The sequence below is a fragment of the Rhipicephalus microplus genome, chromosome 9, assembly GCF_043290135.1.
Source record: "Rhipicephalus microplus isolate Deutch F79 chromosome 9, USDA_Rmic, whole genome shotgun sequence".
Classification (NCBI taxonomy): Eukaryota; Metazoa; Arthropoda; class Arachnida; order Ixodida; family Ixodidae; genus Rhipicephalus; species Rhipicephalus microplus.
Window position 1 is genome coordinate 64,130,150 of NC_134708.1, and position 27,292 is coordinate 64,157,441.

Consider the following 27,292-nt stretch of genomic DNA (forward strand, 5'->3'; position numbering starts at 1 on the left):
CCCGAGAGCTCACAGGCGTGGTGTCCGTGGGCAGTGGGGTCACGTGCGTATTCAGTGCGTGCAAAACATGGAAGGGCAAAGGTATCTATACTCGGCGACAACTTTCTGTGGCAGCACTGCCAAAGCTACGGGAGCGGAGCTTCTGCACATGTGGTACTATGCCAAGCAGTCCGTCTTCGTGCAATTTTGGTTTCGGATTCACAAGCGCATCCAACATTTACTTTTTCGCACGATCAACATGCAATATATTTTACATTCGTATAGGAGGACATGAATAAAATCTTCCTTTGTTTAAGGGAAAAAACACGAAGCTTATTAGAAGCGTTGAGATTTATTTCAGATAAAAAAAAAACGCAAGGCCGAGCAGGGACTAGGCGATTGTAACAACGCAAAGCCAAGACACCATTTCCTAAATTTTAGTGCATACATGATCAGCATTCGTCCGTGTTTTTCTTTTTTTAGAGAAGCAAGAACTTTCTGGAGACACTCACGTAATTTTTTTTTTGTATGGGACACGACGGCAACGATGGGGAGCCCAAATCATGACATCGATTGCTCATGAGTGGGCATCTGACGTTCATAGCTCCAAGTGGGTGAAATACAATCTTCACTGGGCCAAGAACGCGTTTTTTTGCACAGTCAACAGGGTAATATATATGAACGCGTCTGTTACCCACGTAAAGCGCAAGACGCCCACGACATCGGTATTACGGTATGCGATCTTCACTGTTATCGTATCAACAATGTGAGGAAGCCGAAACGCCGACCATGTATGAAACGCAATTTAGAGAAAGCGTCATTAGATTTAAATGTGAAGCATTTAAGCGAACTTCGGCAGTTTTGCACGTATCTATCTATCTATCTATCTATCTATCTATCTATCTATCTATCTATCTATCTATCTATCTATCTATCTATCTATCTATCTATCTATCTATCTATCTATCTATCTATCTATCTATCTATCTATCTATCTATCTATCTATCTATCTATCTATCTATCTATCTATCTATCTATCTATCTATCTATCTATCTATCTATCTATCTATCTATCTATCTAGCTGCTCACGACTTTTAGCTCTCCTGGCCGTTTCGATAATGGTATCGATACCAAAATTGGTATGACTTAACATCACTGTATGATGAGCATAAGTCACTAGCCAACGAAGTGAAAAAACAGCGCGTAACACAGGACATAGGACAGAGAAGAGACGGACGAGGCGCTGACTTACAACGGTACGGTTGTAAGTCAGCGCCTCGTCCGTCTCTTCTCTGTCCTATGTCCTGTGTTACGCGCTGTTTTTTCACTTCGTTGACCATGTACCAACCGGCCCAAATAAGCACTTTAGTAAAGTCACTAGCCATCACATGAAAATCTTGACATGTATGTCTTGAATGTCATGATTTACATTTCATGGTCTTGCTGCTCTTTCGGTGGTTTCGTTCACACGACAAGTTGCAAAACTAGTATGGTAAGACATGACTGCATGGCGAACACAAGCGAAAGGCCCTAACATGATAATCATGACATTCATGTCATGTAATAACATGACTACACGCCACATTCATGATGTGCTCACGGCCGTTTCGCTATCTTCATTTATACGAAATTTGGTATTACGGGACGTAAATGGATGACGAAGGTATGTAACTGTGTAAACATGATAATAATCATGTCATGTAAACACATGGCTACATGCTACACTCGTGATGCACTCGCAGCTGTTTCGCTAGCTTCCCACAAGCAAAGTTTGGTATTACAGGACGTGAATGAATAAGGAAGGTATGTGACTGGTGCAAACATGATAATCATGTGATGTGTGCCATGTAACAACATATTTACATGCTTCTTTGATGCGCTCACAGTCGTTTTTCTAGCTTCATACGTACCAGAATCAGTATTACGTAACGTGAACGGATGACATAGGTAGATGACACGTCCAAACCGGATAATCATGACATTGATGTCATGTAACAACATGACTACATGCCACATTCATGATGCGCTCGCGGCCGTTCTGTTAGCTTCGCGTATGCCAAGTTCGGATTACGTCACGTGATTGGATGGCGAAGGTATGTGACTGGTACAAACGTGATAATTATGAGATACGTGTCTTGTATGAACATGACTACACGCAACACTCAAGGCACCAATACACTTCGACGTCACCAGGCACGCGTGCGCATTGGCGTTCGTTTCGTCGTGTCACGCAGGCGATGCCTAACCAGGTGCAGGTCCTGCCATATACTCGCAGGGGCGTGCCGTGCTGCGTTGTTTGGACGCATGCGCGTTTGAGTGAGCCCAGCGTCCCTCCGTCACGAAGACAGACGCAGTGCTGTCTGGGTAACGTCGTCAGTGCGACATTCAGCATGTCACGTTTCGCACTAGTTGCTGCCGGGGGCGGTGGTGAGAAACATTTAATAACATACTGTTACGGGGAGAAGGCGTCTGAAAAATGCCTGTACTTTCGGTAAACAGGCAGGCATACAATATGGAGCCCGGTCTGCACGAGCTCGCCCTAAACATCGTCCTCTTTTCTACAATGTTCATTTGTGGTACCCCGTAGCATCACCCCCGGCGGCGAAGGCACCGTCTCGGTGCTTGGTGGGTCTGAGTAATATCGTTTCAGCCGAGTGACGTGAACAACATCAGAACACGATCGCGCGCTGGTGGCGTTAAGAGGTTCAATTTCATATGTCACGTCGGCGACTTGGCGCACCACACGGTACGGACCCGAGTACGGTGAAGTCAGCTTTTCGCACAGGCCAACTTGCCGTGATGGCGTCCAGAGAAGGACTGTGTCACCTTGACTGAAGTGGACATCACGATGGCACGCGTTGTAGACCTGTCGTTGTCGTTCCTGCGAATCGCTGAGACGCTGGCGAGCAATCTCACGTGCCTCTAGAGCTCTAGAAATCACATCGCGGGCATATTCTGACGTGTGGCCAACGGCAGGAAGGAGCGTGTCGAAAGGCAACGTAGGTTCTCGTCCGTACAGGAGGAAAAATGGCGAGAAACCTGCAGTGTCATGCCGAGACGTATTATAGGCAAATGTTACAAATGGAAGGGTGGAGTCCCAGTCATGATGGTCGGAAGAAACGTACATGGCGAGCATGTCCGTGATGGTTCTATTTAGCCGCTCCGTGAGCCCGTTGGTTTGAGGATGATATGCCGTTGTGAACTTGTGCTTTGTAGCGCAAGAGTGCAATATGTCTTGGATAACTTGTGATAAAAGTAGCGACCCCGATCGGTAAGCAATCGCCGAGGAGCGCCGTGGTGTAATAAGACGTCTTCCAGAAGAAAGTCAGCGACGTCGGTCGCACAACTGGTAGGAAGGGCCCGTGTGATGGCATAGCGAGTGGTGTAATCCGTGGCGACTGCTATCCACTTGTTTCCGCTGGCCGATAAAGGAAACGGTCCTAGTAAGTCAACACCTACCCTATAAAATGGTTCCGATGGGATCTGAATGGGCTGAAGGCGTCCCGCTGGAAGGGTTGCTGGTTTTTTGCGGTGTTGACAGGATTTGCATGAGGCGACGTAACGGCAGACGGATCGGTAAATACCGGGCCAAAAGATGCGACGTCGAACGCGGTCATAAGTTCTTGAAACTCCCAGGTGACCAGCTGTCGGAATATCATGCAACTGTGCAAGGACAGTCTGACGCATATGTTGTGGTATGACCAACAGCAGTTCAGGTCCGTCAGGATGCATGCTGTAGCGATATAAGACGCCATCTTGGAGCAGGAACATACGGAGAGACGGAGGAGTTGTGGGACCACTAAGCCGGAGGATTATATCTCTGAGGTGAGGATTATGGCGTTGCTGATCTCCGATGTTGCTAAACGCGGAAAGTGCCAAAACGCAAGTAGACTCATCGCTCTCAGGAAGGTCTGCTGGGTCTACTGGATGACGCGACAAGCAATCAGCATCCTCATGGTGGCGACCTAATTTGTAGACAACCGTGTAGGAATATTCCTGTAGCCGAGGAGCCCACCGCCCGAGACGTCCACTAGGATCTTTTAAGGACGACAACCAGCATAAGGCGTGGTGATCAGTGACAACCGTGAACGGGCGTCCATACAAATACGGCCGAAATTTAGCCACTGCCCAGACGAGTGCGAGGCATTCGCGTTCTGTGATGGAGTAATTTCGCTCTGCTGGCGATAAAAGACGGCTAGTGTATGCAATAACGCGCTCGCAGCCATGCTGTCGTTGTGCCAAAACGGCTCCAATTCCGTGGCCGCTGGCGTCGGTACGCACTTCCGTTGGAGCGCATATATCAAAGTGGCCGAGAATCGGTGGCGTCGTAAGTCTACTCGTCAGTTCAACGAATGCTCTGGTTTGTTCAGGTGCCCACACAAAAGTCACATTTTTTTAGTAGTTCCGTGAGCGGTCGTGCGACGTCAGCAAAATTCCGCACAAATCTACGAAAGTAAGAACAAAGGCCCACAAAGCTTCGAACATCGTTCGCAGAGGTGGGCACAGGGAAATCTTGGACGGCACGGATTTTCTCAGGATCGGTACGAACACCAGAAGAATTGAGAAGGTGTCCAAGGACAGTGAGCTGCCGGCGGCCGAAGTGACATTTAGACGAGTTTAGTTGGAGCCCTGCTTTGCGGAAAACCGAAAGAATTGTTGAGAGACGCTCGAGGTGAGTTTCGAAAGTTGGCGAAAAAACAATGACGTCATTAAGGTAGCATAAGCAGATTGACCACTTGAAACCGTGAAGAAGAGCGTCCATCATTCGTTCGAATGTAGCCGGGGCATTGCATAACCCGAACGGCATTACTTTGAACTGATAGAGCCCGTCGGGAGTTATAAATGCCGTCTTTTCACCGTCCAGATCATCAACTGATATCTGCCAGTACCCGGAACGAAGGTCGATGGAAGAGAAATAATTTGCTCCACTAAGGCAGTCAAGAGCGTCGTCTATCCGCGGCAGAGGATACACGTCTTTTTTTGTAACCTTGTTAAGATTTCTGTAGTCGACACAGAAGCGCCAGCTGTTATCCTTCTTTCTCACAAGCACAACGGGCGAAGCCCAATGACTTGAAGAAGGTTCAATGATGTCTCGGGCAAGCATCTTGTCGACTTCTTGCTGGATCACGTGGCGCTCAGTGGAGGAAAATCGATAGGGTCACCGGTGTACTGGATTTGCATCACCGGTGTTGATCCGATGCTTTATGACGGTCGTTTGACCTAGGGGTCGGTCGCAGAGATCAAAGACGTCTTGATACGACGCAAGAAGGCCACAAAGCGCAGACACATGCTCAGCTGGGAGATCAGAGGCATTCATTCCACTTATGCAGTCTAGTGTACTGCGCGACTGAATACTTGCAGATGACGGTGTATCCTCTGTTAAGGCCGATATGTGGTAGTCGCCGGCCGGGGCAAGGGTTGCAAGGGATATTCCTCGTGGCAGCACTTCAGAGCAAAGTCCAAAGTTCACAATAGGAAGACATGCCACGTTGTTTTTCATTGTGATGACGGTGTGGGGGAACGCAACATTGAGCGAACAGAGTACTGTAGGATTAGGCTAAATGACGTAATCGCCGTCAGCCACAGGTGGATCAGAAGAGACGTCGATATACGTCACAGCTCGACAAGATAGGCGAGCAAAGTCGGCGGAGCATAGCTTTGGCGGCGCAGGATCAGGAGGGTCAACGGCGTGTGGTAGGACAAGCTGAACAACACCAGCAGAACAGTCAATTAGGGCAGAATGCTCCGACAGAAAATCGAGTCCCAATATGATGTCATGTGGGCTGTGGTCCAGTACGTAAAAGAGAACAGTGGTATGACGTCCAGCAACAGTGACACGGGCGGCACACATCCCGGTGACCGCTTGTGTTGCACTATCAGCTACTTGGACAAGAGTGATCGGAGCAGGAGTGAGCACTTTCTTGAGTCGAGCACAAAGGCTGGAGTTCATTACTGATATGTGAGCGCCGGTGTCAATGAGTGCTGCCACAGAAGTACCGTCAACATTTACTTTAATCAAGTTGTTGTGTCCGGGTATCGTGTGTAGAGGAATTTTGGGTCGGGTCGTCGGAACAGGCTCACCTCTAGGAGCTGCCCCGTCAGTTTTCCGAGGACTGGTGGTAGGAGGGCGAGGGCGAGTGACGTCGGTTAGTTGAGCGGGACATGCGTCCAGAGGGCGACGGGGAGCGGCTTGGTTGGGCGGGCCTGGATGGCGAAGCATCATCTTGTGCCGTGTAGATCGGCATCCGAGAGCCAGTAGATGGGCGTCGGGTGTTGGCGTAATGCGACCATGGCTGCCAACCTCAGGAAGTGCGGCAATGACGTGAAATATGGCCCACTCGTCCACAGTTGAAGCAGATCGGCCTGTCATCGGAAGTTCGCCATTCTGCGGGGTTCCGGTGACGTGGGCGGTTGTTCGGTCCGCGGGACATATTATGTGTACTGGGCAGTCGGTAGTCAGGTCGGTTAACGGGGCATAGCGTCTGAAGTCCGGCGTTGGCCAGTTCCTGGCGTACGACACTCTTGATTAAAGAAATCGTGGCGCGAGAATCGTCAGGGGCCTGGGCAGGGGAGATGCTGCCTCGATTTCGTGGCGCATGATGCGCACAATATTGTCGGAAGCAGCAGGGGCTGGTGCCAAACGGGCGTCCTCACAGGTTGATGTTGCAGCCGTGTTGGGAAGACGCGAAAAGTGTGGAGTGATACGGCGACTTTTCGCGTCTTCGAAGCGTCGGAATTCATTAATAACGTCGTCTACGGTCGATGAGTTTCGAAATACGAGGAGATTGAAGGCGTCATCGGCGATTCCTTTGAGGATGTGCGCGACCTTTTCAGATTCCGGCATCTTGTCATCAACCTTCCGGCAGAGGGCAAGAACATGTTGTATGTATGTGACGTATGACTCGGTGCCGAACTGTAGTCGGGACGCTAGTTCTTTCTGCGCAGCACGACGACGCCCGATGGGCTTGCCGAAGAGATCGACGAGTTTCTGCTTACAGATGTCCCAACTTGTGATATCATCCTCGTGGTTGGAAAACCAAACTTTAGCTGTACCATCGAGGTAGAAAATAATATTGGCCAACATGAGCGTCGGATCCCAGTTGTAAAGAGCGCTCACCCTTTCGTACAGCTGAAGCCATTCCTCCACGTCAGTACTGTCACTGCCCAAAAATGTGCCTGGGTCACGCGGTTGAGTCAGGACGACGGTGCGGTTAGTAGCAGCTGGATGCGGTGCTGTTGGTTGCTGCGTAGTTGGACGAAGCACGGTTGGGGTAGTCTCCGAAGAATCCTCGTATTCGTCTTGATCAGGCATCGCACAGGCAGCCAAGGAACGTCCGCTGCGTAGAATCGTCGTGGTGTTGACTGTGGGAAGACCCGCACCTCCACCAAAATGTTACGGCGGGAAGGCGTCTGAAAAATGCCTTTACTTTCGGTAAACAGGCAGGCATACAATATGGAGCCCATTCTGCACGAGCTCGCCGTAAACATCGTCCACTTTTCTACAATGTTCATTTGTGGTACGCCGTAGCAATACAGTTAGAGGTGTGGGTAAGGCGAGTCTGAAGGGCTGGCCTTTCACAAACACTAGAAAGAATTCTTGCAGCTGCCGTGGCAGCTCGGGCTCTAGCCTCCAATGCCTGTTGGGCTTTGAGGTCAGAGCAACTGAGCAGGAGAGCTTCCCAGTCCTTTCGCCTGGGGTGGGGGTGAGGTGGATAGGTGGGATTTGAAGGACATGCCTACAGCATGTGATAGATGTCACAACACTCGTCCGCACAGTGCGGGCACGTGCGCGAGAAGGCCGAATCGAAGTGCTTCAGTAATGCCGGCACAGTACAGTATTGGTAAACAGGCTGATGAGCCAGTGCTCCTCCACCCTAGTGAGGCCTTTAGAGAGGGGGGGGGGATAGAGATCATGAGAGCATTGATAAAGAGAGGTGATTTCTCTAAAGGTGATAGCCGGGCCGCGCTCGCAGAAGCTGGTTGTGCACGTCGCTCCTGGCGTCAGTGCTCGTGTTTTGCTAGCGTAGCGTCGCTGTGCCCAGCGTGCGCACTCGTCAACGTTACGTCGGAGTATATTGGGCCCTTTGATGATGCGCTAGCCGCCGTTTGGCTAGCTTTACATATACCAAAGTTGTTATTACGGGACGTGAATGGACAAGGAATGTATGTGACTGGTGGAAGCATGATAATCATGACATGCATGTCATGCGAGAAAATTGCAGCATACTTCACTCATGATGCGTTCGTGGCCGTTTCACAAGCTCCACACTTACCGAATTTGGTGTCACGTGACGTGAACAGACGACGAAGGTACATAACAGGTCCAAACATGATAATCATGACATCGAAGTCAAGTAAGGCATAATTTATCTTCGCCTCCTAACGTTGTTCTGATTTTAAAGTGACATATCAACCTACTTCGTTCGTGCTTCGCATATCATTGATTCGTATTGTACTTGGGATCTGCCAATTTTTGCGCACAGTTTGCGACCGCACTCTTTCTTCCGAGCAGCTTGTGTTGCTGAAGTCTGGCAGGTCACGGGTGTCACTTTCAAGGTGGCTATAGCAATTATTATCCCACTTTCGCTGATGATATCTGTCCCGCACATATTTTCGGCGATGGCATCTGCGGAAAACAAAATATTTCACGATGCACCACTGTCTTCGTTTCTCCCTGCTCGACGAATACAGATCACCTAATAAACCCGCACTTGAGCTCGTTCATATGCTTCGATGTGAGCTTGCTGCAATTGAGTGACGCCATCGTTGTTTACCGGGGCAGCGAAAATGTAAAATGGCACCAGAATACCAAAAAAAAAACTAGAAGCAGCAATGAACGAAAAACTTACACGAGTGATCCTCTCTAATAATAATGCGAAAAGTATTGAACATTGTATTTACCTCTTGTCTTCTTATACTTTCCATTACGCTATGCAGTATACAAAAGTTAGCGTTCGTTGACTACACTCATGAAGAAGCGTAGTAAAAAAGGGTGTGTACGCCCATTGCATGCTTGGGCTTCGTTGCCTTGGCTGTGCTGCCACAGAAAAATGTCACCGAGTATAGTTGTTAAGTTGGTTCACTTTCGAACTAGAGGGAGAAAGAAATAACTTTATTGGGTTGAAATGAAAGGGTTTAGGAGCTAGATGGGTGGCGCCCTACGTCCAAGGCTCCACCGGCTTGCGCCGCCTGCCGGACGTGGTCCAGGAGTGTTAGTTGGACCTCCGGGTCCGAGCTAGTGAGGAGTGCCTCCCACTGCTCCAAAACGTTTTCCATTCTAGGTCGGTGAGTATCATGCACTGTCGGGTCGGAAGAAATAATACACAAATGTGAAATTTAGAAGAGCAAAGAACCAGCCAATATTGTCAGCCGAAACGTATTTGAATGGACAGCGTCCGGTTCAAGTACTCTGTAGGCCTGTTTGTAAGGGGGTGGTAGGAGGTCGTGAGGTTTTGCTAGCTGGTGAAGGAAATCTAAATATTATTAGTGAATAAATTTACGGCTCTGGTCAGTCAGGACTTGCACTAATACAAACGTCTTTTAGAACGAATACTTGCCAACTAACTTAGGATGTTGTTATTCTACAGCACAGCTTATTGGGAGTGCTGCTTTGACGTTGTAGCGGTCTGGTAATCTGTATCAACGGAAACCCACTCGTGTTCAGAAGCGGACATCAGAAATAGAAGAACGAGGTTCAAAATAACATGAATGAAGGGGTGTGATGCGATATCGATAGGCTAAAAGTACCCCGCGGAAGGACCTGATGGCTTCTTGCGGCACTGACGAACTTTACAAGTGTTGATGTAACCGTGCACAAAGCGTGCAATGCCAGGCTAGTAGAAGCGGAGGAGGAGGAGGAAGCAACAAAAGGGGGAAGGCAGGGAGGTTACTAGTAGATGGCGTACATGACTATATGGGCTAGAAACGTCAAGGTGAATACCGTATAAACTTCGCAGCGTACTGTGGAGCGCAGGGTCGTTGTATAATCAAGGGTAGTTCACGATGGCAGGGTAGCTAATTATACCCATATCAAGTGTTGTATCGGAAGGTAAACGTGCGCTCACAAGCGTTGTACGCTGAAGATTGCAGCCATTGTTGTATATGCGCATACCAACGCTGCTTGCCACTGACGTGACGCATGAAGAAAAGGGGAGGGAAATGATTGATTAATATGTGATGTTTCACGTCCCAAAACCATCATATGAATATGAGAGACGCCGTAGTGGAGGGCTCCAGAAATTTCGACTGCCTGGGGTTCTTTAACGTGCACCTAAATCTGAGCACACGGCCCTACAACATTTCCGCCTCCATCAGAAAGGGGGAGAGAAATAATGCCGTTTATATACTCGGGGTTTGTGAAGTCCCAGTCGCCCACAAGATGTTCTGGCAAATAATGGCATCTTTATGATGCCTTGTATATTATACACCACTGGGTAGGCATACTGTGTAGGCTGGAGTGTTTAGCATTCTAGATGACATGTAGCATCTTCCCGAAACGCGAGCCAAGACAGAACATGGTGCAAGGCAAGAACTGTAAATGGTCGGCTGTACAAGAAAGGATTGATTGATTGATTGATTGATTGATATGTGGGGTTTAACGTCCCGAAACCACCATATGATTATGAGAGACGCCGTAGTGGAGGGCTCCAGAAATTTCGAGCACTTGGGGTTCTTGCACGTGCACCCAAATCTGAGCACACGGGCTTACAATATTTCGCCCCCATCGGAAATGCAGCCGCCGCAGCCGGGATTTGAGCCCGCGACCTGTGGGTCAGCAGCCGAGTACCTTAGCCACTAGACCACCACGGCGGGGCTGTACAAGAAAGGACGAAAGTTGCTGACTGCCGACTTAAGAGAGATTCATTCGCGCGCCATAATTGAAAAGAAGAGCCCCAAGGTGGAGAAGCGTCTACTGACGTAACCTGTCACGCAATTTAGACTATCGTGTCACCTGAACAATACAGCATCATTCCGTAACCTTTTGTAGTTTCGCAGGCTTCGGTGGGGGTTGAAAGGTCCAAGTTGGCCAGAAGAGGTGAAGACCCCTTCTGACTAACTATTGGAGAAAGCTGCTGCTTGCGAGGGACGTCCATCGAAAGCCGCGTCTTGTCTCAGCAGATCCGTCAGAAGTCTTGCAATTGAGAGGTCAGTGGTAGCCATGCCACAAAGAATTCCCCGTTTTGAAAATTTCAATGTTTTTGAAATTTCTGGAACTCAAGGTGGAACAATGGATATGATAATACTGATAAACAGGGAGGTCTTAAAGTCGTGAGGCTCTCAGTGAGAGCTTCAATAAAATCCGTCATATCGAAGATATAGGTAGCCATTGTCACACATGTCCCGTTAATTAGGGAAGCGATCGCCGGGCTAATTCCAAGGGCCGAAGTATTGGCCCCCCGAACCGCACCACGAAAGCGTGGACAATTTAGAAGTGGTCCTTTTTGGCGCGCCAGCGGACGCCGGCTGTGGCCCAAAGAACAAGTCAGAGCCGAGAGTTGATAAACAAAACAAATATTATATTCTCAAAAATGGCAGATCGAAAACAATACACAAGAATGCACACTCCACAATGGTTACATACAATACGTCACCAATCAAACAACGTAATACACAGTACAATCAGCCACACTCAAAACAACGGACACAGACAACGATACGCTCTACAATGCAGTCGCATGCATTGAACAACCAAGACACTTAAGGACTAAAGAGATAGAAAACCTATCCAGTCCAAAGTTCTTGGAACAGAAGTCTGGATGATACTCTTCCGAGAATCACTCACTCAAAGTCCAGCGTTGTTGTCGTTCCGCGCCCTTGAAGTTTCTCTTCCAGGAAACCTCGCGTCTTCAATTGGCCACTTTCCAAGCTTCAAACTTCGCCGGAAACACGTCGGCTTCACACACGCAGCTGTTGCCACGCGTCCTCGCTCGATAGCGGTAGACACACGCTCTTGCCTGTAGCTCGAGCCTTCACCCCTCAGGTGGAAATCCTCTTCATCTCCTGCTTCGTCGCTACGGACAAAACCTTCGCCGACTTCACGGCGGGATCCCTTCGCGCTCTGGCGCTCACTTCCGTCTTCTCCTGATCTCTCATCTCCGCTGCTCGGTTAAATACCTTCCGCGCGACATTCCAGAAAGTTCTCGTCATTTCGTCGGCGCGATACGCAGCGAAGGCTGGGGAGAGGCGAGACGGTTCGAACGCCCTCCGCGATGGATGACTCATTTCGGTCTGACCACGCCTATTTCCTTCTGGAACTTTCCAGCGCTTGCTAGGCCGCCGTTGTGGGGTGAGGAGGTTCGTCAGCGAAGCCACGCTTCCAAGAGGAGAGCGCGCGCCCCGGGGAGCCTTGGATGTTTGTTTTCTTTTTTTCTTTTTGGCCTCGTGGCGTCTCTTTCGCGCGTTATCGCAAGAATTTGGCGGCGCGTCCATTTTTAGCGCTCGTTCTGTGACACTGCCCCCCACTTTAAGAATATTATCTCATAATATTCAAAACCACACAAACGAGCGCGAACAGTTTCCACACTCTCAAAGACTGTAACATAGTCCGTCGCTCATGACACGTCACATTCAGAATGGATCACTCCATACAACTGTACATTCTGATTCAATTCCACGACACATGAAATATAGCCACAGGTACATGCCTACGACACTTCATCACACATTCCAAACAATACAAACGTACAAAGTTCCCTCATTACCACAATTATACAACACTATACATCACATCACAGCACAGACACTTCGACACTTGTGACACAGGATAACACAACATTAACACAACATATGGCACTCAGCACTGCCAACCACATTCTGATTCGACTTAAGCACTTATCGTGGGTACTTTGAGCGGCGCTTGCGCCCTTTCTTGCGGTGCTCGCTCGATCTCTTCTTGTGTTTCCACGTTCTTTTTCAGCGAGCCCTTTCCAACGACGATATCTGAGGCAGCGTCTCAGCCATCGTTGTCACTTCCGACCCTGCTAACGGGTAATGACGTTCGACGGGTCCTGTCTGTTTATTTACCAGCTTGTTCATGTCTCTACATTTGGCCTGGCTGGCCGACTCCGTCTCCTTTACACTGTTGGTCGGTTGGGGTCGTGCCGACGTACGTCCAGTTGCCCAGCGCGTGAACTTATTCAACTCGATCATTTTCTCATTCGCTGTCTCTTGCGCCGCGGCTTCACCTCGGGCTCTAGTGAGATCCGTCACGGGATGCTCCTCCACTGTATCTCGCGGTCGCTGGGTTGGCGCGGGCTCTATCTTAGGATCTTCTCCCAAACATTCCGGATCATTCGGTCCTCGTGCCCCGTCGATGTTTCCGATGACAAGGTCGTACAGGGGGGTCGTCATTCATAAAGCAGTAACCTTCCCGCTGAAGTACGGGGTTTCAACGTCAATTTCTGCTTCGGGAAGCATCCGAACTGTACGGTCAATTAGGCAAACCGGTTTCGTTTTGCCTGTTAACTCGCTTTCCCGTACCAAATTTCTCCGCACGATAACCGTGGAGCTGCCGGTATCTCTTAACACCGTAATCTTTTTGCCCGCAACTTTTCCAGGCAGCGTTGGCATTCCTTTCGCAACACCGGTTGGCTGTTTTGACATTACAGCACCCACAATAGGAATTTTCTCCCCATTCTTCAACTCTACGAATCCATCGGTGACGGCATTATTATCAGATTTCGGTGCCGCTTGCACACAAGATACCTGGTGAGTTTGACTCACTCCGTTCCGACAAGCGTCTGCTTTGTGCCCAGTCTGACCACACTTAAAACATTTTACTGCCGTAGGGCTCGTCAAGATCGTTCGACAGTTTTTCGCGCGATGACCCACTCGGTTGCACAGAAAACATCGCGGAATGCTCTCTGGTGCATGCTTCTTTTCTTCGGGAGCCAATTTCTTCGAATCATCGGGACAATCCTTCTTGACTTTGGCCAAATTAGTTCCACCTTGCGCTTCCAAGAATTGATCAGCCAATTCAAGCATTCCTTCAAGTGACTCAGCCTTCCTCTCTTTCAAATACAGCGACAGGCTTGGGTGGCAACTAGTAAGAAATTGTTCTCTAATTAGGTGCTCTCTAAGTTCATCGTACTCCTTCGCTGTCCCTGAAAGTTCAATCCATCTGTCGAAATAATGGCAAAGTCGGGCGGCATACTGCGTAGCCGTCTCACCATCAGCTGGCTTTCCTGTCCGAAATCTGTCCCGGAAACCTTCTACAGTAAACCTAAATCGCTTCAGCAAAGCAGCTTTCACCTTTGCATAGTTGGCTGCATCGGTCGGCGTCAGCCTACCGTACACACTGAGCGCTTCACCACTCAAGCAAGTACTCAAAGTAGTTGCCCACTGATGTTCCGGCCAATTCTGGCTCTTCGCAATCGTATCAAATCGGTGAAGGTACGCGTCAAGTTCGTCCTTCCTTTCATGAAACGCCACGAGCAGCTTGCTTGGGTTCAAGCGGAAGCCATGATCTTCCCGTTCGCTGCTTTCAACTCTAGGTTGGGCGGGAGTTTCGCTTCGCTGTTGCAAACGGAGTCGCTCGAGTTCTATCTCGTGCTGTCGCTGCCGTTCTCTTTCCTCTCTTTCTTCTTTCGCCCTCTCAGCTGCCAGTCTTTCTCTCTCCAGCTCCAACTTCAATTGCAGCTCTCTTTCTTCTTTCACCTGTCGCTCCCTTGCCTCTCTTTCTTCTTTCAGCTGTCGCTCCTTTGCTTCTCTTTCTTCCCTCGCCCTTTCAGCTGCCAACCTCTCTCGCTCCAACTCAGCTGCTTTTTCTTCCTTGGCCCTCTCAGCTGCCAACCTCTCTCGTTCCAACTCAGCTGCTTTTTCCGCTTTGGCTCTTTCGACCACCAGCCTTTCTTTTTCCAGCTCAGCTGCCTTTTCTTCTTTGGCCCTCTCTTTTTCTTTTTTTTCCTTCTGGGTGACCCACTTCCGTAGTTCGGCGCCAGAAAGACCCATCTTCTCACCAAGAGCGACTAACTTTTCGAGATCTATGGTGTCTCACAACTCGCAAATAAAACCTTGCCACGTGCAAAAAGTATCTGCCTAAATCAGTCTATCGGAACACTCCACTGCACTCGTTAACGAGAACACTGAACAGCACACAAAATCGTTCCGATAGCACTATCAACAACTCGAGGCTCTTTCTCACTACTTTGGACACACTGTGCACTAAAAGGTCCTGTCGCGGACGCCAGATTAATTGTCACACCCCGGTCCCGTTGATTAAGGAAGCGATCGCCGGGCTAATTCCAAGGGCCGAAGTATTGGCCCCCCGAACCGCACCACGAAAGCATGGACAATTTAGAAGTGGTCCTTTTTGGCGCGCCAGCGGACGCCGGCTGTGGCCCAAAGAACAAGTCAGAGCCGAGAGTTGATAAACAAAACAAATATTATATTCTCAAAAATGGCAGATCGAAAACAATACACAAGAATGCACACTCCACAATGGTTACATACAATACGTCACCAATCAAACAACGTAATACACAGTACAATCAGCCACACTCAAAACAACGGACACAGACAACGATACGCTCTACAATGCAGTCGCATGCATTGAACAACCAAGACACTTAAGGACTAAAGAGATAGAAAACCTATCCAGTCCAAAGTTCTTGGAACAGAAGTCTGGATGATACTCTTCCGAGAATCACTCACTCAAAGTCCAGGGTTGTTGTCGTTCCGCGCCCTTGAAGTTTCTCTTCCAGGAAACCTCGCGTCTTCAATTGGCCACTCTCCAAGCTTCAAACTTCGCCGGAAACACGTCGGCTTCACACACGCAGCTGTTGCCACGCGTCCTCGCTCGATAGCGGTAGACACACGCTCTTGCCTGTAGCTCGAGCCTTCACCCCTCAGGTGGAAATCCTCTTCATCTCCTGCTTCGTCGCTACGGACAAAACCTTGGCCGACTACACGCGGGATCCCTTCGCGCTCTGGCGCTCACTTCCGTCTTCTCCTGATCTCTCATCTCCGCTGCTCGGTTAAATACCTTCCGCGCGACATTCCAGAAAGTTCTCGTCATTTCGTCGGCGCGATACGCAGCGGAGGCTGGGGAGAGGCGAGACGGTTCGAACGCCCTCCGCGATGGATGACTCAACTCGGTCTGACCACGCCTATTTCCTTCTGGAACTTTCCAGCGCTTGCAAGGCCGCCGTTGTGGGGTGAGGAGGTTCGTCAGCGAAGCCACGCTTCCGAGAGGAGAGCGCGCGCCCCGGGGAGCCTTGGATGTTTGTTTTCTTTTTTTCTTTTTGACCTCGCGGCGTCTCTTTCGCGCGTTATCGCAAGAATTTGGCGGCGCGCCCATTTTTAGCGCTCGTTCTGTGACACCCATAAATACTGATAGCCTGATACACAACTTACACATAGGTACGAAAAAACACGCATTATTATACAAAATGTACAGAATAGCACAAAAAACAAACCCCAAAATACAATAACAGTTACTCTGATTCGTATAAACAATTATGAATTTGATTCAGTACGAATGGAAGGGTTTCCTGAACATTGGGAGGGATTCATTCTAAATACCGAAGGCGATGAATTTCACAAAAGTGCAGACGAAAATTTTGTAGTAAACTTTCCATATTTAGTCTTGATGATAAGATCCGCGATTTTGTGATTGCGAGAGAGGGCGTAGTGGAGGTATCTGGAAATTTTGACCATCCGGTGTTCTTTAACGATCACTGTCGTCGCACAGTACACAAGCCTCTACCACTTCGCCTCCCTCACCCATAATTTGCCTTGGCTTTCGATAACAAGAAGGTATTAGCTGTTGCAAAACTTATATATATGACATCAGAGGAAGCCGACATAAGCGTAGTAAAGGAGACGTTTTCTACTGATATATATGTCAATGTGAGTGCGAAAAAATTACAAATATCACAAGTACTATACCATTAGAAAAGATGACAGAGCGCTGCTGCTTGCGAGAGACCCAAATTTATTTTGTGTGTCTTCTTTATAAGTTATAGACAGTTTCACCAGAGCCTGCCAGTCTTGTGCGTTCCCCAGGAAATACCCTTGGAAAGTTCCGCTTTATCTTGTTTTTGCGTGGTTTTAGCGTTTGTTGGTGGCCGCCGTGGCTGCTTGTGTTCTGGTGTTTTATGCGGATAAAATTTTTCCGAAGGAGCGCTGGCAACTCAAGCACAGCTGTGTCAAATCAGGATGCAGTCTACATGCCTGAATTATTTTATATGCAATTAAAAACATTCTGTCTTTCGATCGAATACGATAGAAAGAGCTCCTGCACTGCAACGATGATGCCAGGAAACTAGATTTCCATCCGTGATTTCTACGAGAGCGCAGGTTTGTTCTGCCCATTTCATCAAAAGCAGTTTAAAGCTCAGCACCGATTAATGGCACAGAGGTGATACTCAGACGTTAGACTAGTCGAAAACCCCTGGTTGCCGGGAATACGTGGCAGATAAGTGTACCGACGCCTGAAATGGGTAGTAAAACGTGAAACTCAGCTCTGAAAATCCATCGCAAAGGTTTTTATGTTATAGTTTGAGCGATATAAATTGTGTGTACTGTTCGTAACAACATGGCACAGAAAGTAGCCGGGCTTAACATGAATGGCCGCACAGTGTATACGTCGTGGTGTCCACGTTTTGTTGCCATTGCATTTGATTCTTTTTAAGTGACGCAGGTGAGTCGGCTCTTATCTGTGCGAGCAAATGAATTATCGCTTATCTTTCTGCCGCTAATGAACATCGCCACATTGTAGCTTATTTATTTTTAATGTGTGAACATGGACTGTAGGTTTAGGTATAGGTTCAACTTGAAAGTTTGATTCATGAGTAGCTTATTCGTCAGTAAACCATAATAGTTCGCGTGACCCTGCAGCCGCAGTTGACGTCAACACATCAGTACATTTTATAATTTTTTAGTCCCACGAGCACTTCGGATCGCGAGTGATTCCGATCGCCGCTGATCTCTCTAAAGAGTGCCTGGTGGGGCAAAGGTGCAGAAATAAGTCTTTTATCCTGAGTTTGTATCATAAGGACGAAAACAAATATGTTCGGAGTTCAACAGAAGAAAGCTTTTCAGTTCTAGTTGAAAAGCTGAATTCGACAACTTCACTATGAATCAAGTACCTCTTTTCTGGCATGTCGACGATGTAGAAGCACTTTGAAGATGCGTGCAGGGAAAAGACAAGAACGTGTGCACTGTCGATTCCCGGTTCGCCTCTTCAAAGTGCTTCCACATCGTCAACATACAGAACCAACTGACCCAATTAAGTTCGCTGATGAAATTCCCCTGCAATTTATGCATTTTCTGTTTGTATACGTGCGATCACTCTCAGATGTAACACGGATCAGGGGGCCACGCCCACGACAGATATTTTGCGCTATGCCCATTTGCCACTTGAGCCGTGTTACCTGCAGCAGTGGCCGCCCCTGTACCAGCCGTGCGCTACCTCGAACTTCTTCATGTAGCCGCTAGACGTTGTTCTAAACACATCTTAAGGAATGCGCCAAAAATAGTAGAGCAGCAAACTTAAACACGCCATGAAAACACCGCTGGGACCATTGAAAAAGTATTACCAGAAGTGCCGCTTCCCAAGTCACCAGTTTGTTTACAGTTTGTTTACAAACACCGAAACTGTCTATACCTTTCCATGCATTGTAGATAGCAACTATAATAGTTGAAAACATTTGCGCTTGGAGCTGGTGCGCAATCAGATATTTCCTTCGTATTACTTGGAGATTCGGCTTAGTTCGGACACCTCCAAGATACCACCATAGGTGAGCGTTGCAATGTGTCACTTACTCTTCCATACTACGTCCCTAGCGTTTCGGGCATCGCGGTGGTTTCGGACAAGAAAGATTTGTTTTTACTGTATTTCCCAATTTCTCTCACACGTCGTTTGACTAGCCATAACTGTAACATTTAGTGCGTATTTCGGGTGCCAGATTGACGAGCTCTATTGTATGAACACATCTCACTTACTAAGCGTATAGTGGCGATAAACATAGCTAGAAGCACGTGTTTTTGGTGCCAGGTTGATGAACTCTATTGTAATGTCACGGAGTCGTGATGTTTACGAAGGCAGAGACGACTTGTCCAAAACAAAACTGCTCATTAGGCTGAACTTTTGGCCGGTGAACAAAAAGGGAGATAACAATGACACCCACTGGCAGAGATAGTGGCGAATAATGATCAACAAAACTGAATAAAACGAAAGTGAAATAAGAAATGCGCTTCGCAGTATCAATGCAGCTCATGAAGTAGCCATATACTAACCCTAACTAAAGGAATTAGTACGTACTTTGGGTGGTAGATAAATGAGCTCTATTTTATCAATATCGCTCATTAACTAGCCAGCTCATCAAGCCATATTTATGAGTTTTATTACGTATTTTTGGTGACAGATTGATGACCGTTACTGTATCAATTCAGCTCATCAACTGGCGTATTAACTAGGCATAACTATAACCTTTACTACGTATTACTAGTGTCAGTTTGGCAGGATCGACTGTATCAATAACGGTCATGAACTAACCGTATTGAATAGCCGTAACTATAACATTTAGCACAGCTATCGGGTGTCAGATAGATGAGCTCTGTCGTATCAATACAGCTGATCAACTAGCTCTATGAAGTAGCCATAACAATATTTATCACGTATTTCAGGCGCCAGGTAGACGAGCTCAATTCTATCAATACAGCTTATCAACTTGCCGTATCAACAAGTCATAACTATTACATTTAGTACGTATTTCAGGTGTCCAACAGATGAGCTCAAATGATCAATACAGCTCATCAATTAGCTCTATACTAGCCATACCTATAACTTTTAACACACCTTTTAGCATGATTGGTGAGCTCTATAGTATTAATTTGTTTCTTATACCACAGTATTATTACCCCAAAACCACACGATATATGAAACTGGAATATAAAGACGGCGCCTGCCGATTTATTACCATCATGAATGCGAAACAGTGCAATAAACGAGGAGACAAAACACACACACACACACACACACACACACACACACACACACACACACACACACACACACACACACACACACACACACACACACACACACACACACACACACACACACACACACACACAGGCAATAGCGCGTATTCTATAACCTTGTCTCCTTGTTTTTTGCGTCTATTCGCATCGATGAAGCCATATCAGCAAGTTTGAACTCATTGCACATTTATGATTTTTAGCAGTTTAAAAATTATTGTGCTTAGTTTAGTACAAAATGTCCGAAATCGCTTTCCTCACACGCAACACGGGAAAGCCAACCTGCAGCAGCTGATTTCGCAAAACAGGGTTGCGAACCTGGCAAGTAGACATGAAACGCGGGAATACAATTCCTACCATTAGAAAAAGATTATACAAAGACGCTGCTTGTGAGGGATCCCAAATCAAAGTCGTGTTTTTGTTTGAGCAGGTCTGTGAGAGATCAAGCGATTCTTGCAATATTTAAAATAAAACACTTCGCCACCGAAATGTTACGTGGAAGTGAGATGACTGTTAGGATATTTCTCACCATGGATGTAAACTTCACTGAAGACCACGCAAAAGTATGAAGCAATTGACCTGTAATTTTACAACTTCCATCACACAGCCAGCGGTGATGAAAAGTGGAAATAGCCTCTTGATGGCAAGCTTAGCATTTGGTTTAAAATTAACAACTTTGGATCTTTGTATTATTGCGTTCATATCATTACTACATATACTTACACAAATAAAGCGCCCATAAGGAAAACAGGATGCGGCGATGCAGTCTTTATTTATATTTTTCAGGAACCTCTAATACCAGGCGGCCGCATGCTTTGAATTAAAAGCTGATATTGGCCTTTGGAAAATGAACCTATGCATTAACATTATCGCAGTCTTTCTCACAGGTAAACCTCATTCACTCTTCATGACTTTGTGTTCCAAGCGTAAAGTTCTTAAAAACAGCTCTCTGATGCTTCCTCCTAATGAACTGAAATGCTGTTGCTCCGAATTAAAAAAAAAGGAATCAATGTAGCCAAAGTAGCCTTGTAACTTAGTTTGGACGCGATATTTTTAGCCCACTAGAACATACACGATTTTTGAGACACGTCTTTGTAAAACGGCGGACAATTTTAAATAATCAAGACCAGATAACGGCCCAATTTTATCCCTCCTGCTTGAACTTGAAAAACAGATACGTTGCGAATAAATATATTTTTATATGGAATTCAGCATGAAGGTACTTATGTAGTATACATAGTTCTTTCCAAATACAAAATAGTCTTGATTAATTGATATGTGGGTTTTAGCGTCCCCGAACCGCCATATTATTATGAGAGACGCCGTAGTGGAGGGCTTTGAAATTTCGACCATCTATGGTTTCTTAACGTGCACCCAAATTTGAGCACACGGGCCTACAACATTTCCGCCTCCATCGGAACACGAAATATTCTTAGACAGTCCAGCGAAGAAGCTGGTGTAACACTGAACATTTGCACAATTTTTCCTTAAAGCTCCAGACTGAATTCCAGTTGCAGAGTTTAAACAGTATAAGTTAAACTTCAGCTGTTTCAATTACGCTAAAAATAAACTATCAGGGTTGATTTTGTTGTGGATTGGTGTTTTCAAGTTCAACCTAAAACACACTCTACGCATCATATCTTGCACGCAGCAGAAGCATAAATGCAGCATGCCAGCCAGGCATTTTCTAACACGCACACAACTAGAGACACTCTTGGCAAATGTGATAGGCGTTGCGTAGGAGAACCTATGCTGTGCAGCAGCTGATATCAGTGGGAGAAAGATGTAGACACACCAGCTGACGTGAAATAAAAGGTTGAAAAGTAGTGTATTGTATTCGCAAATAGTAAAAATAATGGCGACTGGATGTGTCAAAACAGACGTCTGAATGTGGCGAAAGAGTAGCCATGGAGACAACCTGAAATGTCCGTTGCCAAACGGAGTGAAAAAGGAGCTCATTTGGCACTAAGTAGCCACCAACAATCGCCCTGTTAGCGAAAAAAAAAAGAAACATTATCATGGGGCCACGCACTAAGGTGGTATAAGTCGTTCAATACGTAGTCGTTCAATATAGGGGATCCAGGTGACACCTGTTGAGCTCCGATAATTTCGCCTAGTTGTATTTGAGCGTCCTGTTAACGTCTGAGTAAAATATTGCCGCATTGAATGCAGGAGAGGACAGGGAAAGCGTTCCGCTTGTGAGCAAATTTCAACAGTATTTGACAAACTCGAAAAAAGTTTGTGGATGAAAAGTCGTGGAGGTGAAGACTTCAGCAGGAATGTCATAAAAAACGAATAGAAGAATCCGATGGAAAGTCATGGAATTGTGCTGAGAGGATTATATAGGTGCCATACAAATGGACAAATATATGTGTAATGTTTTACGCTTACTAGCTTTTGTTCTTTCTCATTTTCAGCAAATTTTGGAGAAAAATCCAACGAACCCGCATGTGTTTTGAATTCCAGTTGACCTAACTAGTACTATGTCTTCTTTTTTCGGTGTCAAAGGAGCTACGTGGGCGAAAAAGTTAGCTGACCCGAACAACTTGTTACAAGATCTGTTCGGCAACCTCATACCTAACTACTATTCTCTGAGGGATGCTTATTTCACCGTACGCCCGCCTTCACAACCATCAAGCCCGTGGTACCGCTTCAACCTGACGGACGGAGTACTGGTCGATATTGGAGACAAGTTGAAGCCTAAAAACGACAAAGAGGTTTACTTATTTGTTCTACATAGCTGACCTGCCTAAATGTATCGAGTAGCGCATGCGATCTCTAGTGTTTGATGTTTTCCTACATTTATTGCATATTTTCAACGCAGTCATTGAAAATTACTCGTCCTTTACTTTTAGTTAAATAATGCTGTTTGCGATAGGGTTACTCATACAGCTACCCAAAGTTCTTTTCTGAACTAAACCGGAAGGAGTGTTATGATGGCATCAAAGAAATTATTTGTTTTATCACGTAGTTAAAGAAATGAGAGAGTAAGTTTCGGTACCAGGGAGGTTCTTCTTATCGTCAGTGTTTTTGAATAAATAAGAAAAGCAATGGAAAAACAAGGCATTAAGAAAAAAACTGAAAATTGTCCACAGATTTCCACTCCCTATGCGACACCCACTGGAAGCAAAATGTAAATAGTTCGGGCATACCAGTATGAGAAGGGACCTCTCACAAGATTTATCAATCGACTCTTACTTCTTTTTGAACAAGCTTCGATCGATGCAGACTTCAAAAGTCCCATACGGCATCCCTGTTGAAGATTGGTATACCATTACTACTAACCGATATGAGTAGCAGTTGTAGTAAAGTGGTTATAACTTAGACCAAGTATATTACATACTTTACTGAATGCATAATGCAACTGAATTAGGAAGTACATGCCCCCCGTCTTCCCCTGTGTATTGCTAAATGCCCTGAAAGGAGAACAAAAAGGGAGCAGCAGTTCACAGCAACAGCAGCACATGGTGATCTCTTGGCAGAAGCAGGGGACCTCCGTGTGTATCTGTCGTGCTTAACTTCTCTCCTGCAGTCCAGGTTCAGGGTAGCCAACTGAACGCATATGCAAGAGTTTCTCAAGCTCGAGAGAAGACGCAAAACTACATCCCATGCTTCCACAAAGTCCACTTCAACATCCATAGACCGAGAAAGATGGTGTGAAGGAAGGCAGAGACATGAACCAGGAAAGAGTTGTGTGGTTTGCTACGCTGCACAGGGGAAGGGGTCAGATGAGACAAAAAAGTAAGGGAGAGAGAATGATAGAGAGAGACGGAAGCGGAAAAGGGGAAACACACGCGAACTGCAATGTCACAACCGTTCGACGAGGTGGGTCACTCGCAGAAGCTTCAAGGGCGCCTTCGTCGCTTCTCAGCGTCAAGCTTGATCATCCGGCATTCCAAAATTGAATTTAAATGCGAAGCATTTCTTTGCGAACTTCGCCAACTTTGAGCGCATCCATCCATCCATCCATCCATCCATCCATCCATCCATCCATCCATCCATCCATCCATCCATCCATCCATCCATCCATCCATCCATCCATCCATCCATCCATCCATCCATCCACCCGTCCGTCCGTCCGTCCGTTCGTGCACAAACCTGAGGACTGCATTTCGTTGTTATTGCAGTATTTATTGTTTATGTCTTCACTATTGTACCTTCGTGTTTTGTTAAAGCATTGATACGATGCCTTTTTCAGAAGAGGGCAACGCAACGTTCCTTTCCTCCAGTTTTGTTATCACCCCGTCACACTACATTCAGCGCTAACTGAACCTACGACGTTCGAGAAGCTTCGAGGCTTTAGTAGATTGTTTTGTTAAGATTTTGTTAGTAAATTGTTTTGTACACATCCCACTTCGGGAATTTCACAGATTATACGGGAACCTACGTCGCCGCTAGCGATAACGCTAGAATATTCGATGGCAAGGGTATGAATGCCGACATGAATCACCACTTGTCAGTTGATCGACGGACGACGCTCCGCTCGCCGCAATCAGTGCCAGTGTCTTACTTTCCTTTTGCATGGCCACAAATTCGGCCCAAAAAAACATGTTTCTTCTTCGACCTTGATTCTGCTCCGTTCGTTCACGTCACGACCCCGTAACAATATACCAATCTTGGTATCACGTGACGTGGATAGATTACAAAGGTAAATGACACGTCCAAACATCATAATCATGATATGCGTGTCATGTAATACATGACTACATGCTAAGCTTATAGCGTTCTCGTGGCCGTTTCGCTAGTTGAATATGTAGCAAATTGGGTATCACGGAACGTGAATCGATGACGAAGGTAAATGACACGTCCAAATATGATAATCGTGATATTCGTGATTGATTATATGTGGGGTTTAACGTCCCAAAACCACCATTTGATTATGAGAGACGCCGTAGTGGAGGGCTCCAGAAATTTTGACCACCTGGGGTTCTTTAGCGTGCACCCAAATCTGAGTACACGGGCCTACAACATTTCCGCCTTCATCGGAAATGCAGCCGCCACAGCCGGGATTCGAACCCGCGACCTGCGGGTCAGCAGCCGAGTACCTTAGCCACTAGACCACCGTGGCGGGGCAATCGTGATATTCGTGTCATGTAAAACATAGCTGCATGCTACGCTCATAGCGCGCTCATGACCATTTTCCTAGCTCAACATATGCCGAATTGGGTATCACGTGACGGTAATACACATCGAAGGTAAATGAAACGTCCAAAATTGATAATCATGGTATGCGTGTCATGTAAAACATGGCGACATGCCGCGCTCATATCACGCTCGCGTCTGTTCCACTTGCTCCACATATACAAAATTTTGTATCACGTCCCGTGATTAGACGACGAAGGCAAATGACGCGTTCAAACATGATACTCATGACATGGAAGTCATGTGCGATGTAACTACGTCCACGTCGTAATGTTGTGTTAGTTCTTTGCCTTGACCATTCCGCCGTCTTAATTTTAAAGTGACACATCATCCTTTCTTACTTGTGGTTCGCATTTCATTGATTCCCACTACTTGAGATCTGCCATGTTTTTTTTTTGGAAAGTGGCTGGTCAAGGAGGCGTGTAAACACTGCAGTGGGGGAATGCTTCTGATAGCTTATCGGAGGGCACTGACACAAAATAGGTTCGATTGCTTCGTCAATGCCGCAGTGGTCACATGCAGCACTGTCTGCCCATCCGATCTGGCAAGCAAAGGCCTTCGTATTAGACACGCCAAGCCACATACGGCACTATTATTATGGTAGGCTACGCAACATTATGGTCAAGTAGAATATGCGATCGACAGACAGACAGACAAAGAATTTTATTGGATCTTGAGGAAATCTACTCTTACATCAACGTCACGGGCTGCTCCCACGTAGGAATGGGGAGGCCTAGCCTCACCACTACATTGTGGGCTCTCTGGACAGCCTATGGTTGTGATAGCAACTACGAACTTCGTAAGGCAGAGCCCCAATCTTCTTCTGTGAGCCGACTTGGGCCCTGCAACGAGGGGCACGGCCGGAGCATATGTTCTAAGTCCTTGGCCTTACCACAACCAGAACATGTTGAGTCAAAAACCTCTGAAGAAACCATGCTTATGAAAGATAGGCTTGAATAGGACCTGGTTACGAGCATTCTCAACGTGATGGCGTGGGGTCTAGATAACTTGCTCTGTGTAGGTGCAAATGACCGCCTACTCAACTTGTAGTGTTTAGCCACTTCACTGAATGTAAAGAGTCTCTGAACATCTTACTGCCAACCTGCAGACCTACGTACTCCCCAGCACGGAGGGTTATTGCGCGACGTGATGGACAAACTTATAAGGTTGCTAATGACTTCCTGCATACACAGTTCCATATTATTGTTGCTTCCAAATGTGACCGGCTTCTGAAATTGGTTACAATCACTTGAATACAAAAAGTTCCCTTTGATCACATTTAAAAAAGGTAACCCTCTCTAAAAACGCACAAAAATTTACGATTTTTGCGTACTAAAAACATGTGCAGTCTAGTAAAACCGTCATAAAAACGTTTCCTATGTTCAATGTTCATTATTCGGGTGCGTCGGACACCTGTTGAGAGCCCAAGCACAACGCCCAACTCATAAACTGGTGGGTAAAAGTTTTACCGGAAACGTATCTTGTCGTTTTTGCGATATAGGAAAAGGGGACTATACAGTCTAAACCAAGGCTTCCGTACAGCTGACAGCAGAAGTCCCATTCCCGAAACTCTGGCAATAGAAATCGAGGCATGATATATATATTTAGAGGTGCTAGTACACCGTGTACACGTACTACGCCACATTTAGGAGCTATACTCCTAAACTTGCGCCCTGTCCGGCTGCCACCAGCGTGTACAATAAGTGTTACCAGTCTCCAATTCACAGGTCGCCGCTGATTGTCAATGCTCCGGTCACCTCTCTGGTGATTCCAACAATGCTCATTAGATAGCACGCCGGCACCCAAGGCGTCGGTTTTGGATGCTCCGCGTGCTCGCCTCCTCGCGATTGTGTCCACTAACTACACTGCGCTCTCGTCGCTTCGTATAGGCCCGGCAGCACGTGTCAAGTTCCTACGATGAGTGTTACGCATGGGTACCGATGTTCTTCGAAGCCCTTTCACCTGTCGGCCCACAACTCCATGCAAGATTATGTGATAGCTCCATGTCGGCCATTTATGAGAGTTGGGCGTTTGACTCCCGGCAGCGGCCAGTATTGCATAAAGAGGCAGGTGGCTAACGTGCCGAACGACGTGGTCAATACCGCGATGTGGTGGCAGCAGAACGTGCCCGACACCGCCGCTTTCGAGGTACACATCATGGAGCACCTCGTTAACAACGACTCCTT

General features: G+C 46.9%; 1 protein-coding gene across 2 annotated transcripts in view; it reads left to right on the forward strand.

Moving 5' to 3' along the window:
- The window catches only part of LOC119163281 (uncharacterized), a 52,795-nt gene that overhangs the window by 9,214 nt on the left and 16,289 nt on the right, over positions 1-27,292 (forward strand). For both annotated transcript variants that reach the window (XR_012886175.1, XM_075873753.1), the window contains exons 2-3: positions 20,751-20,851; positions 22,473-22,681. Coding sequence is in view for 1 of the 2 variants with exons in the window: in XM_075873753.1 (XP_075729868.1) it covers positions 20,812-20,851; positions 22,473-22,681 (249 nt within the window). In the remaining variant the exon portion in view is untranslated. The remainder of the gene's footprint in view (positions 1-20,750; positions 20,852-22,472; positions 22,682-27,292) is intronic.